The sequence below is a fragment of the Polyodon spathula genome, chromosome 2 (assembly GCF_017654505.1).
Source record: "Polyodon spathula isolate WHYD16114869_AA chromosome 2, ASM1765450v1, whole genome shotgun sequence".
NCBI lineage: Eukaryota > Metazoa > Chordata > Actinopteri > Acipenseriformes > Polyodontidae > Polyodon > Polyodon spathula.
In genome coordinates this window covers 38937991-38953727 of record NC_054535.1, presented here as the reverse complement: position 1 = coordinate 38953727, position 15737 = coordinate 38937991, and the positions used below count along the sequence as shown (strand labels likewise).

Sequence of the window (15737 nt, the reverse complement as noted above, 5' to 3'; positions counted from 1 at the left end):
AGAATACTTAGTAGGATCAATCAGACTTTAAACTGTGTTAATATATATGTGAACCCCCCTTACTATGATTGCTGCTTCATCTCCTACAGAAAAGTTGAGCTCAGTGTAGGTCTTTTATAAACATCACTCACACGGAGGTGTGGGGTTCTTTTCACGGTCTGGTTTATTCACCAGAATTAAGTTAGGAAAGAAGTGCTGGGGAGAGGTATAAAAGGGAAAAGGTCACAAGGGAATACAGCAGGTAAAAGATATAAATCCTGTATATCGATGGGTGAATAATCTTGAAAAAAGAGAAAGAGGGTGGTGGCGGCTTTTGTAAGGAATTGACACACATTATCACGTGGGGCCTGCCGCCTCCACATAATATCTTTGCAACAGTATATATATATATATATATATATATATATATATATATATATATATATATATATATATATATATATATATATATATATACACACACACATATATACACACAGTGCCTATAGAAAGTCTACAACCCCTTTCAAAGTTGTCACCTTTTGTTGACTTATAGCCTCGAATTAAAATGCTTTTTTTTTTTTCATTTATCGACACATCCTACCCCACCATTTCCAAATGAAAAAAATATTCTAGAAATTTGTAGAAAATTAATAAAAAATAAAACCTAAAATAGCTTGGTTGGGTAAGTGTCCACCCTCCTTGTAATAGCAATCCTAAATTAGCTCAGGTGTAACCAACTGCCTTCAAAATCACACACCAAGTGGCCTCCACCTGTGTTAAATTGTAGTGATTCACATGATTTCAGGATACATTCAGCAGTTCCTGTAGGTTCCCTTTGCTGGGTAGTGCATTTCAAAGCAAAGACTCAACCATGAGCACAAAGGTGCTTTCAAAAGAACTCAGGACAAAGTTGTTGAAAGGCACAGATCAGGGGATGGGTATAAAAAAATCTTAAATATCCCTTGGAGCACAGTCAAGACGATTATTAAGAAGTGGAAGGTGTATGGCACCACCAAGACCCTGCCTAGATCAGGCAGTCCTTCCAAACTAGATGACTGAGCAAGTAGGAGACTGATCAGAGAGTCTACCAAGGGACCAATGGCAACTTGGCAAGAGCTACAGGCCTTTATGGTGGTCAAAGTGTGCATGTGACAACAAAATCCCAAGCACTCCACAAATCTGTCTTGTATGGTAGGGTGGCAAGAAGGAAGCCATTACTCAAGAAACGAAACTAAAATGGAACTTTTTGGCCTAAAGGCAAAGCGCTATGTTTGGCGCAAACCCAACACAGCGCATCACCCAAAGAACACCACCCCTACGGTGAAGCATAGTGGTAGTAGCATCATGTTATGAGGATGTTTCCTATTGACAGGGACCTGGGGCACTTGTCAGGATAGAAGGGAAAATGAATGGAGCAAAGTACAGAGAAGTCCTTGAGGTAAAACACAGCCAAAGCTACACTGGAGTGGCTAAGGAACAAAAAAGGTAAATGCCCTTGAATGGCCCAGTCAGAGCCCTGACCTAAATCCAATCGAATATTTGTGGCATGACTTGAAGATTGCTGTCCATCAATGCTCCCAAAGGAACTTGACAGAGCTTGATTAGTTTTATAAAGAAGAAAGGTCAAATATTGCCAAATCTCGGTGTGCAAAGTTGGTAGAAACCTATCCCAACAGACTCACAGCTGTAATTGCTGCCAAAGGTGCTTCCACCAAGTATTAACTCAGGGGGTGGAGACTTATCCAACTATGGTCTTTCAGTTTTGTATTTTTAATATATAATTTCTTTCTCAGTAAAACCTTTTTTCACCTTAACAGTGTGGAGTATGGTGTGTGGATAAGAGGAAAAAAAATCATCATTTAAATGCATGAAACTCTGAGGCACTGACACAACAAAATGTGAAAAATGTTCAAGGGGGTGTAGACTTTCTGTAGTCTACTATATATATATATATATATATATATATATATATATATATATATATATATATATATATATATATATATATATATATATATATACACACACACACACACACACACACACACACACACACACACACACACACACACACACACACACACACACACACACACTGAACAAAGATTTTACTGAGTTACAGTTCATATAAGGAAATCAGTCAATTGAAATAAATTCATTAGGCCCCAATCTATGGATTTCACATGACTGGGAATGCAGATATGCATCTGTTGGTCACAAATACCTTTAAAAAAAAAAAAAAAGGTAAGGGCGTGGACCAGAAAACCAGTCAGTATCTGGTGTGACCACCATTTGCCTCATGCAGCGCAACACATCTCCTTCGCATAGAGTTGATCAGGCTGTTGATTGTGGCCTGTGGAATGTTGTCCCACTCCTCTTCAATGGCTGTGCGAAGTTGCTGGATATTGGCGGAAACTGGAACACGCTGTTGAACACGTTGATCCAGAGCATCCCAAACATGCTCAATTGGTGACATGTCTGGTGAGTATGCAGGCCATCGAAGAACTGGGACATTTTCCACTTCCAGGAATTGTGTACAGATCCTTGTGACATGGGGCCGTGCATTATCATGCTGAAACATGAGGTGATGGTGGCGGATGAATGGCACGACAATGGGCCTCAGGATCTCGTCACGGTCTCTCTGTGCATTCAAAGTGGCATCGATAAAATGCAGTTGTGTTCGTTGTCCATAGCTTGTGCCTGCCCATACCATATCCCCACCGCCACCATGGGGCACTCTGTTCACAACGTTAACATCAGCAAACCGCACAGCCACACGATGCCATACACGCTGTCTGCCATCTGCCCGGTACCGTTGAAACCAGGATTCATCCGTGAAAAGCACATTTCTCCAGCGTGCCAGTGGCCATCTAAGGTGAGCATTTGCCCACTGAAGTCGGTTACGACGCTGAACTGCAGTCAGATCAAGACCCTGGTGAGGATGACAGGCACGCAGATGAGCTTCCCTGAGGCGGTTTCTGACAGTTTGTGCAGAAATTCTTCAGTTTTGCAAACCCACAATCTCATCAGCTGTCCGAGTGGTTGTGGAGGTCCTGGGCTGGCATGGTTACACGTGGTCTGTGGTTGTGAGGCCGGTTGGACGTGCTGCCAAATTCTCTAAAACGACGTTGGAGGTGGCTTATGGTAAAGAAATGAACATTCAATTCTCTGGCACCAGCTCTGGTGGACATTCCTGCAGTCAGCATGCCAATCGCACACTCCCTCAAAACTTGAGACATCTGTGGCATTGTGTTGTGTGACAAAACTGCACATTTTAGAGTGGCCTTTTATTGTCCCCAGCACAAGGTGCACCTGTGTAATGATCATGCTGTTTAATCAGCTGCTTGATATACCACACCTGTCAGGTGGATGGATTGTATTGGCAAAGGAGAAATGCTCACTATGTAAACAAATTTGTGCACAACATTTGAGAGAAATAAGCTTTTTGTGCGTATGGAAAATTTCTGGGATCTTTTATTTCAGCTCACGAAACATGGGACCAACACTTTACATGTTGCGTTTATATTTTTGTTCAGTGTATATATATTTAAAACACAGTATTTTCCTTAACTAACATTACCCGAGTCATTTTTACATTATGTGAACGTATATACACCTGCTGTTTATCTTTTTTAGGGTTCCAGTAAATTTGCACCACTGGCTCTTCGCTCCTCTGTCCATCCAGAGATTTTGCACTCTGACGAACACCTTCTGATTTATTGCCTTCAAGGGATAGTCCTGCAATTGGTTGATATAAAACCATCCCACTTAATCACCTGCTTACATTTACAATATTACCAATATATCAATTAAGCATGAACGGCAGGTTGTGACTTTTGAAACACATAGATGTAATTCAAGAATATAGAGTGCCTTGTATATAACATGCATTTAGTGTATGGCATGCCACATTGCTTTTAACATTTGTAAAAGGGCGCTCGTTATATGCCATAAAGTACAGTAACTCATTACAACCCCTTGTATGATCATTTCTACAGGTGAACATCCAACCATCCGAATGGCACCGGTCAATCCTCTTGCCGCAGGGTTGGCGTGGGTTCATGGGCAGGGCGTACCATGCTCTGTTACAGGTAAGGGACCAATGAGCACACTGCCATTACCCCTGCACCCAATATTAGCCTAGGAACAAAAAGCATTCGTTTGTTAGGAATACTATATGAATATTGGAAAACACTGATTGACGTTACCTAAATCATTAAGCCTGTGAAGAGCTTATATATGCTTGCCTATACACTGCAGATATTTCAGCTGCTAATGTTGCGTAAATCACTTGAGATGACCGAAAAATGTTAATGACACCCTTCACTTTGACCTCTGACTTAATTTGGCTGCCCTACTGTGTAAACTATTTGATCTTCTCAAGTTTCATTAACCTCTCTCACTTCACTGTCACATTGTATTAACCTCTGACAATATGAATGATACAGAACACAGACTTTAAGATACTGACCATACAATACATTATATCCACTGCTTTGTTTTTGTTCATAAACCCCCATTTCTAGCATATATTTTCTTTTATATTATGTCATATTTGGTAATCAAGAGTAACTGCACTCGTTCATGATCCAGTTTTGGATGCATTTTTGTTGACTGTAGGTTATTAGAAGTGTGAACTGCCTCAATCTTGGGAGCCTAATTGACACAGCAGGTGTAGTTTTAAATTGGTCATGACCTGCAGGTTTTGAATTTTTATACTCTAAATTATGGAGTAATTGATTATTTCTGTTACGACTGGATTACCCCAATTAAAATTTTCATTTGCACACTTGGATCTGGTTTCATTTATAACAAATCTACTGTGGATTACAAGCATATCCAATAACCAACACATATCCTATTTAAACTATTTAACTGTTTGTTGTCTTCCATTCATTATCATGATTTTTAAAACCCTTATAAATAGGTCTCACACTTTCTATGACAACCTCTTCTACCTTTACTACTTTGTCCAGTAAACACTGAAGTATCCAAAATACCAAGTTTCAGCAAATCAGAAGTGTCTTGCAGGGTCCAATGCTGTGCCAGGGGCTTGCATGTTCCACTGGCTACAACAAATAAAGATTAACTGTAACTGGCCATTCTGCAAGGTACAGATTGTGTGTACTGTGTGATTTATATATGGATACCTAAATGTTGGCTTACTGTCTAAGAGCAGAAACACCATGATGGTACCGACTATGATGTCCATGCTTTGTTTCTTTAAGTGCTTTCCTGCAGTATTGACCATTATTTTTTTCTTTTTGTCTTTTAAAAAAAAATATATATATATTTATATATATAGATATATTTAACATCTTAAATTTACTATTCATATTTTAAATGTGATGTAATTGTGTTGAGTGGTCATATTGCCACATTGCAAAACTGACACCCCAATAATTTACATCATTTGAAACAGTTGGCAGTCCTCTGAACTGAACAACAGAGGTGGTGTATTGTTTCAGCTTGTTAAGTGAAGCTTGCATGGATGAATGGTGCTGTGCATTTGCCAGTGCTGTATGTCTCGCACCTTTCATTAACACTAAACTCTCAACCACATTGAATCCTTTTTTCCCCAGCATGAAGTCAAGTGCAATCAGCACAGTGACATGGTTGTACTGTTGGGTTCTGCAGCTGAAGCAATATAATATTAAATTATAATGCATTATGAAAGGGGCTGTAATTTTTCAACAGATTGCACGGGTAATTGGAAATTAAATGTCTTATTTCCATAAAGAACAAAGCCATTTGAATATGGAACCAGGGGACAGCTGTGTAACCCGCTAAATCTCTCATTATGTCTCAGCAATAAATGAGCATTTTATGGTTAGCATTGTATTATTAGCATTGAATTTGTCCCTCTCTCAATATGTCCAGTTTTAATACTACCTTCAGGGGCATTTATGTCTGGTAATAAAATAAAAACTATAAGAAAACTCTTAACTCTTTCTTCATACAGTATTTTTAATAAAAACACACAAAAAATGTCCATTTATCTACAAATGTCTGAAACTAATATGTATGGACATGGAAACAAATCTCATCCAAACAAAATATGTCCATGAAGGTTCCTTATTTATACCACTGGCGCCTGATAAGATATTGACAGTTGTATCTTAGTAACCACTTGATTAACCACTTTTGATGAAACTACAGCTGTGGCTAAATGATTTGCATCACCCTAGAATTGTAGGTTTGTGACATCATTTAAATGTTTTTTTTTTATATGAACATAATTTTGATATTTAATTTCATGTTATTAAAGAAAATGCAAAATTTGTATTGCAAAAGTCTACCAGAAGCCATAATACCAGTACTTGGTATTAGCAGTGCATTCCATTGTGTTAAGACTTCCTTAATCCTCTCAGGCATGGACTCAATGAGGTGCTGAAGGGTTGAGTTATCCTGTAAATTTCTCCATGCAACCTTTACAGTTGATTCCGTTTTGTTTCAGCTGCATGGTTGACTTTTCCTGATTTCCTGTCCTCAGACCCCAAACGTTCTCAGTTGGATTGAGATCCAGCAAACATTCAGTCCAAAATTGAAGTGGCATGATATTGTTGTGTTCTAGCCATTTCTGCATTTGTTTGGCTCGATGGCAAGGGGTTTCATCACCTTAGAAGTAGAAGTCGCTGTTGGGAAAATGGTTCTGAGCTCAATTGAGGTGGTCTTGGAGTGTTTTGAGGTACCAGTGTTTGTTCATAGCTGTCCCCTTGGATAAAACATGTAGGAATCCTGTGCCTTTGGCAGAAAAACATACCCAGATACGAACAGTTTCAGGATGCTTTGTAGTTGGGATGTTGCACTCTGGCTTTTATCTTTCTTCTTTGTGCCTTTGAACTCTGAATCCACCTCGGTTTCCAAAACAGCTGAAGGGAGACTCATCAAAGAAAATTGCTTTGGCCCAGTCATCTTTGGTCCAATCTTTGTACGTGCGACAAAAGTTCAGACGTTCATCTCTGATGTTTTTGCTCGCTTTTTAGCAGGCCTCCCTGACACCAAACCATTTTCCAAGAAACACCTTCTCACAGTGCACAGTGCACAGTGCACACTCCAACTTCTTTATACATTGCCACAGTAAGTGGACTACTGGCTGTCCTATCTTTCATACTTGAACAGCATAGGTGGCGATCCTGGCAAGCAGTGCAGACTTTTGGGCATCCCGATCTGGGGACAGCTTTACAGCTTCCAGTCTTATATTTCTGGATGATCCTAGATACTGTGCTTTGTCTAGCATAACCTCTGTTGGCTATCTGATGACTGCTAAAACCTTGTTGTGAAGTGCAATGATGGCTGAGCGTGTTTCTGAGGAGTTATGGCTCTTCCCCATGGCTTGCTTGGGAGTTACAAAATCTATGTACAGGTCATGTGTATACGGTGGTTTGCAGAAGTATTCACCCTCTACCAATAATGTCACATTTTGTGGAATTACAAATAACTTGTGAACAGTTTTTTTTTTTTTTTTTTTTTTAATTCATAGCTTTAGTGATTAAACTGAACACTGTTATATGAGGAGCAGGTTAAATGTCAGCAAAACTTGCAAAGAAAATGTACAAAATGATATTTACTGGTTGCATAAGTATTTAGCCCTTTAAGACAGTACTTGGTAGAAGCATCTTTTGCAGCAATTACTGCTATGAGTCATTTTGGATAGGTCTCTACTAGCTTTGCACTGTAGAATGGTGAAATTTTTGCCCATTCTTCACAGGAAAATTGCTCCAGTACTGATAAGTTTGTTGGGGATCGTCGATGAACTGCAATCTTCAAGTCTCTACAACTCCAGTGTGGCTTTGGCTTTGTGCTTCGGGCCATTGTCCTGCTGAAATGTGAATTTCGGACAGGTTTTCCTCAAGGATTCACCTGTACTTTGCACCATTCATTATCTCTATACTGACAAGCTTCTCAGTCCCTGCTGAAGAGAAGCATCCCCATAACATGATGCTGCCACCACCATGCTTGACAGTTGGGATGGTGTTGACTGGGTGATGTGCAGTGTTGAGCTTGCGCTAGACGTAACGCTTGGAATTTAGACCGAAAAGTTAAATTTTTGTCTCGTCTGACCACAAAACCTTTTTCCACATGTCTGCAGTATCATCTACATGCTTTTTCGCAAACTCCATACATGCTTTAAGATGAAGCTTTTTGAGTAATGGCTTCTTTCTTACCACCCATCCGTACAGGCCAGCTTTGTGTAGGGACCGGCTCATTGTTGATGTGTGAACACTGACACAGAACTTTGCAGATCTCTCAAGGTCATTGTTGGCGTCGGAGTGACATCCCTAACCAATTTCTTGCTTTCCCGGCTGCTCAGTTTGGGAGGGCGACCTGATCTGGGTAGTGTCTGGGGGATATGATATATCTTCCACTTCTTAATGATGCTGAGAGGGATAATCAGCGCCTTTTTGAAATTTTCTTGTACCATTCTCCTGCACTGTGCCTCTCTACCACTTTAGCCCTGACTTGGTTGCTTTGTTGGATCACTATGGGAATTGCGACTTGAAAGGCTTTATATAGGTGAAAGAAATTATCTGTAAGTTAAACCACTTTGAGTACACACAGGCTGAAACCATTTCACTAATTTTGTGACCTTTCAAATGAATGATTTGCACATGAGCGGATTTAGGGCTGTAGTATCAAATGGGTTGAATACTTATGCAACTGAGATTAATCTGTTTTCTCTGTAAATCTTACTTATTTATATTCTATATGCATTTTTTTAACTTTATCAATGTGGAGTAGTTTGTGTAGATGCTACATATAAAGTCTAATTTGAAAGCGTCGTGGAGTACACTCAGGAGCCAACAAAATGTGAAAACTTTGCAGGGGGGTGAATACTTCTGCAAACCACTGTATATAGTAGCTTAAATCTAATTGTCACCTTTGATTACTTCTAATTGAGTAACACGTGTCAAGATTTGTGATGTATTTTTGGAAAATGTGTTTCATGTTCGATTTTCAAATGTCACATTTTTAAATTTTTGTATATGGAAAACTACAAATCGGTATGTATTTTAATATGTTGAAAACGTCAAATTTTTCAGTAGGTTTCATTCGACCTTATTAAGCAAAGCTAGATCATTCTAGGGTGATGCAGAACTTTTGGCCATAGCTGTATGCATTGAGATGCTGTTCCACATGTTTTGTTAGTAGTCACGGTGATCTGCTTTTTCTCGGGGTACTGATAACTGGTATTTGTATTCTTGGCATGGAGTGTGTATATTACTGACTGACTTTGTTTTACATTGTGCCTGTAGGGTAGACAAGCAGAGCTTGAGATGCAGCAAAGACATGGCAAAGAAAGTCCTGAGGACATCCAATACAAACAATTTACAGCTTGGCTCTGGTAGGAAACTTGTCTTTTACCTCAGCACTTGGGAAAGTATTCCTGTATATCTTTGTGACAGGGTACACATGAGAACTAACCTTACAGCTGTACAGTTCTATTTTAGGAGACGTTTCAAGTAATACAAATAGATTGGAGATAGAAAAAAATTACTTGGCCACCATGGGCAGCCATAATGGCAAGTACAGGTAAGCATAAAAATCAGAGTAAATATATATTAAAAAAAAAAAAAAAAAAAAAAAAACCATTGAGACTGAGGCTTCTTACAAGATTGTCCTGGCAAGATGACCAGAAACAGACAGGAGTAATTTCACATCCCTAAAAATAACATCACTCTTAGGCAATCTCATCATACATTCAATCTGGGATCAGAAACATTTACACTTCGATAATTCTTCGAACCTACTTATTAAAATACATTTAATCTTAGTCATTATTCCTTGTTTAGCTAATACATTTGGGTTATTTATCTGATGCTCGATCATATCCCAGATATGCTTGTCCACTATTCCATGCCATAGGGGTGCTGTAGCTAAATGCTGATTGGCCAACCCAAGACCTTCTCCAAGGCTCTTGATGAATAAGTGCAAGACTAATAAAAGGGATGCTACAAATAATTCCTTTGGGGAAGTTGGAAAAAATTGTTCTCCCAAATGGCCCATAGTCATCACTTTTGAAACTACTCCTTGTGAACCCCCTGCTACCGGCCCTCATTAAAAGTCTACCATACTTGTGCTGTGGCCTGTATATATACACCAATGTTATAACTACATGACCAATATTTAGATTAGTATTTTATTTATTTTTTTAATTGCGCACTTTGATTCTTGTTAGAAGAGTGACTGAGCACTCCCTCTACAGCCTGTCCTGAGAATTAAATTTCATCTTTTGCCAGTGCCAACTTGTTAAATGTTACCTAATGCATTGCTTGGGAAAATCAATATTGCACCTATGTCAAGACAGTGGCATCCCGGGATCAGCCCCAAGGGAGGATCCACTGATGGTAAATATGTTATTATCCCCTGACGGCGAATGCTGGAAAGTCCTATCTGTCTTTCTGTCTGTGTTTACATGTATTTAGAGAATGCTGACCCGTTTATGTGAAACCAGGTACATGGTTTCACACTACGCAGGAAAGTGACCTAGGTAGCCAGAACCCGGTCGGGACTAGGGGTAGGAGCGCCAGTGTGAAAGGGGCTTAGTTAAGCAAGGAGGGTGCCATAGATATATTTGAACCCACTGGTGTAGTGGTAAATAGAAAAGTGGGTAAATACCCCTATTTGGTGAAGTTGAACAGGTAGATTCAACAGAGATAGACTGAACATGAACAGATACATTGTTATTGGCCCTCAGCCAACCAGAGCACCCCATACAGTCCTTTCCCTCTCAGGTGCTGTTCAGACCCGACGGTGCACTTCACATGAACAGTTCTGTGAGGGTCCTTTCATGGGCTAGGATGAAGGCTACTAGCAGGTCCAGTGTGACGAACAACAGAAAATTAACATTGCAAGAACAACCAATCACAGAACACTCACACTCACACACACAAACACACACAGTCCAGTGACCACGCCTCCCTGCTCGCGCCACAGTTCTGACTGACACACACACAGCTGCTCACTGTTAAAATATCTTGTCTTCAACCTAGTATTTGCATATCAAAGGAGAGTAGAAATGAGTAAACTCTGTATCCCTTATATGAGAAGTGGGTAAACTCTATATTGCACAAATTAAAAGTAGGTAAACGCCATTTACTTACGTATACCCTCGACTACACCACTGTTTGAACCTTTGTCTCCATTGAATTTGTCCAGTATACTAAACATTTAATTTAAATAGTCCAAATGGCATGTTGTTGATATCTACTGTATTATACTTTCTTGCAGCTATAGGAGACAAATAATTTATTTAACAGGGTCTTACTGATAATTAAAATAATACACTTTATTAAGGGTTGTTCTGAAACCCAGTTTTCTTGAGGCTATAAAAATTGATAAATGATCATATATGTACCTCCTTAAGCAATGCAATGCAATGCAAAAAAAAAAAAAGTAAACTCACTGATGGACTTAGTCCCTAGTTTCAAATATGTTGTCCCACACCTGAATAACCTTGGGAATCGACATTGCTGCTTGATGCAACACTGCCAAAACACTACCAACTAGCTCAGATCAATGTTGAGAAAAGAGGCTACTGCTTCCAGCATTGTTCAGTGCAATGAGCCTGTACCACGAGCACTGCATGTGTTCTGGTTTTTAGGGCAAACTCCTTTTATATGTTCTGAGATGTAAGAAACATAGGACAGTTTCAAAGGGAGATCCCTACACTAGCTTACCTTCCAAGTGCGTGATAAGGTAGCAGTTAGTTGAGATGAAAGGACTCTGCTTGGGGTCTTGACAGATGGAGTATTAATCACAGTGTGCATAAAGATATAACACAAGGTCAAGTCTGCAGTGCTTTGTAAACAATCTAATCTCAGTTTTTTTGTCTTCCATACAGGGTCAGAGACCAACTCACCGATGCAGTGAAATCAGCAGCTAAGTAAGCCCCTTTTAAAGCAAATTAGTAAATTGGAATAATTAGCCTTTTGCATTTTAAAGCCCACCAGTTTCTGTCACTCACTGTTTCCTAGTTTGATTTGAGAAGGGTTTTGGCATCAGAGCAGTTTCCCGGAAAATAGATAAGACATGAAGAAAACTATTCAGGGTCTATTTTAATAATCTGAATTCAGACTGATATAACTAGTGGCATGCTATCATATTTCTGCTGGTGTTTCCCACAAAATGGGTGATTTATTGACCGCCTTAATAAAATCGCTAAGTATAGTAACAATGCAGTGAAAAGGATCAGCGTGTAACCGGTTTTTGAGTTTATAGGCAGCTGTATTTAGAGCTCCCACTGTTACTCTTCTTGTTCTAAATTTACAGCAAGACTACCCAAGAATAACATTTTTGGTTTGGGGCATATAATGTATATATTGATTAGTTTATTGGTCTGCTGTTTTGATTTATACATAAATGGATGCAAAAAGCTCAAGATCAATCAAATATTTCCAATACATTTGTGAATATTATTGTACATTTATAAGTTGTTGTATAGTGTTATTTTTTAGAAGCATAACATGATTGTTTTCCATCTTACAAAGAAAGAAAACTTGCAACTTTTATATAGCCCCAAAATAAAGTATTAGCTTTGTTCTTATAAACTATTGCTAAGTGACTAGTACAGTATATTCAGTAGAAATTCCCCAGACCAACCACTATAAATAACTTCTATTAGATCAATAAATAAATAAATAAATAAATAGGAGGTTGTATTGAAATCTAATGTTTTGTGACATCAGACAACTTCAATGCAGTTTTATTTTCTGTGATCCCACAGGGACAGCCCAGTTATGCAAGGAAACTCAATATTAGCTCTTACTGGGCTTGCTGTTGCCGTAGCCAAGTATGAGAACAGCCTTCCGTCAGATGTTGAGAGCACACAAGAGGTTAGTGGTGAGATCTATTACAAACCCCACAGTTACACACTCACTAGCAAAATCACCAGTAGACAACCGTAAACAGGGTTTCTCTTACTGTAAAAGAAAATCGGACCCTGGGAATTGTAACAGTTGAAAAGGAAGTCTCACTCAAATTGTTTTTATCTTACCTGGATTCTGCTCAACTTATTAACTACGTGCTTTTTTTCAATCTTGAATGCTCTGGCATTTTCAGTTTGTGTCAATGCATGTACTGCTCCTAGTGAGTCCTGTTCACTGCCACATGAAAGAGCTCTGTGCTTCTCCTTCCCAGAATCCTGCTGGAAACTGATGTTGCAGTTGGGAGTTCACGTCTAAATATGTGCATAATACATCACATTTTTCAAACCGGGACTGACCACCAGCCGAAATCGAGAGAGGGATATTAAACTAGACTAAAGAAGTCTGTGTGACCCTTGCAGTTGTGAGATGTGATAACTGCAAGTGGTCCCAAAAGGTAAAATTGCCTATTGGAAAGCATGGGATCTCCATTTAGTCTCTGCGAAAACATAAAAAAAAAAAAAAATCCCATTTAGGGCCTGAGTGACTTTTTTTCATGAAAAGGGAACTATGCGTTTTGATCACAGTTCAAGGGTCTACACAGGTTTCAGGAACAGTATTAAGAAAAATCTTGCTGCTAGCTTTTCAATGGAACCTTTCAGGGTTCTGTCATCCCAGCACAGAGACAGAAGCCGCAAAGCTACAGGCCAAGCAGCAACCCTAGGAGTTTGCTGTCACAGGCCCGGGGCCCCTTTTTAGCACGGACATCTGGGTGCTTACTAAGGTTCAGACCAGCTAGTCAATGCAGTTCAAGCACGGTCTCCCTCTCTTTCGGACCTACAGGATGCCACGGTGGTAGCAGCTGTCCTGTAAAAATGTGGGCTATTCGCATGATAGATCCCCTTGATCTATGGAAGCTGTCCTGTCTCCACTGAGACGCAAAGGCATCAGACTGCACAATTATCTGGATAACTGGCTCTATTGTGCCCAGCAGCACAGGCAAACCCTTCCCAAACCCTATAGTTGCCAGATAGACCTTTATCGTGGAGGAGGATTTCCCCTCGTCAAAAAGGTCCTGCAAGAATTGCAGTACAACTGCCATGGGACATTCCGTAGGGTTTAACCCATGATAAAGTTCTATCTGGCAACTATACATGCCATTTCAAAATTGACTTATCTCCCAAGGAGCTCAATTCCTGGTGGGGCAATTTTTAAAAGGGGCTTGGCAGCTTCGGCCGCCTATGAAGGATATTGTTTCTTGCTGGAGGCTAAACGTGAAGCTTCCATTTGAGCCCATGCATTCAGCTGGGCTGAAATATTTATCGCTCAAAGCGGCTTTCTTGTTTGCTATCACCTCCACAAAATGCAATGCAGTCTGTAGAATTGGAGGCTTCCATCTCCTTTCCAGTCTGACAGGGAGCGACAGCTCCATATGCTCTGCTCAGTGCGGGCCCTGGCATACTACATTGACAGGACGAAAAGTTGGATGCAATCCGAACAATTTGTCTGCTATGGGGCTAAATCCTGTGCTCAAGCCCTGTCTAAGCAGAGGCTATCCAAATAGATAGCAGACACAGTCAGGACTGCCTATGAGCTGGCCAGTTTGCCCCCTCCAGAAAAGCTCACTGCCCATTCTATCAGGGGCATGGCAGCTTTGTGGGCTTTATTCCAGGGTGCATCTGTCAAGGACATTTGCAGTCCACCGATATGGGCTACTCACCATACCTTTACTAGGTTCTACAAACTGAATGTCGTGGCTCCTAAAAACTCTGGCTTTGGAACTAGACTGTTAACAGTGCCTTCCGACTCGAACATTACAACACAGGCATAGAGGTGAGTTCTTCCGTCAGTTTTATATCCCTAGCCACTTATTACTGGTGTTTCTTATGGTAACGCACAAGGCAGCCTCTCGGCTTAGCCTTGTAGCATTCCAGTCGTTCTGCAATCTTGCCCTTGTGATGGCTTTGGGACACTTGCCCATACAGTAATATTTACATTTCATACTTTCATAACCCTGGTTCCCTGAAATAGAAATGTAACCGTTAACCTTCAAGGTTGCAGCAGGCTGAAGGAAAAATTACGCTGAGATCTGGGAACGCAGTACTTTTATGCCCTCAGGGGCAGGCCGTGACTGCGTCACAGGCTCTGCGAGCAGCTTTGATGTATCTTATTCAGGTTTCTGGCCTTTAGGAGGTAAATACTGTAATATACTATACAGTAATGTAGTTATTTTAACAGCACTGATCAACAGCACAAAGGAATATATTGGAGGAGGCTAGCTGGGGACAACTTTTTGCGAATCGATGTAAGCAAAAACAAAAACCATTTGAAAGGTTTGAGAATAAATCACATGAGATAATTGGCTTCTTTGATATGAAACGCTTGCATTTTGTTTTTAGATTGGTGCCGAAGTGTTGGCAACTAAGCACTGGCTTGTCATGGTTCTAGACACACTGCTGAGTATTGTTGACAGTTGCTATCACCCCAAGGGCCGTGTTTTCCCCTGGTTCCAACATGTAAGTACTGTATTCAAATAGTAAAGTATAATTCAATCTAGACAAAAATAGTAGAAGAAAGTAATTGATTCTGGCCAGGTATCCGTTTTGCTTATAATGGCTACAGACCAAGAACTTAAAACAAAACATAAAGTCAGTGCAAGTGCTTGAGTTGTCTGTAACCTGCCTGACAGAGCAGCTAAAATTTTTAAATATGAGTTTTAGAATCATACACAGTATTTAAATAAATATTGGTAAATTCCATCTAATCTCACTTTTAGTTTTTGCCATTTATAGTTGATATCAGTTGAGCATCATTTACAAAAACAATGCAGATATCAGTTTGCTTACTTTATCTCAGCCAAAAACAATACAAAACAAAAAGTTTAACATT

At 39.8% G+C, this 15737-nt stretch overlaps 1 protein-coding gene across 1 annotated transcript in view; it reads left to right on the top strand.

The window, feature by feature from the left end:
• Positions 1-15737, top strand: part of focad (focadhesin) — a 95791-nt gene that overhangs the window by 47966 nt on the left and 32088 nt on the right. The window contains exons 22-26 of the mRNA XM_041221620.1: positions 3981-4073; positions 9240-9328; positions 11828-11869; positions 12710-12818; positions 15248-15364. Coding sequence (XP_041077554.1) covers positions 3981-4073; positions 9240-9328; positions 11828-11869; positions 12710-12818; positions 15248-15364 — 450 coding nt within the window. The remainder of the gene's footprint in view (positions 1-3980; positions 4074-9239; positions 9329-11827; positions 11870-12709; positions 12819-15247; positions 15365-15737) is intronic.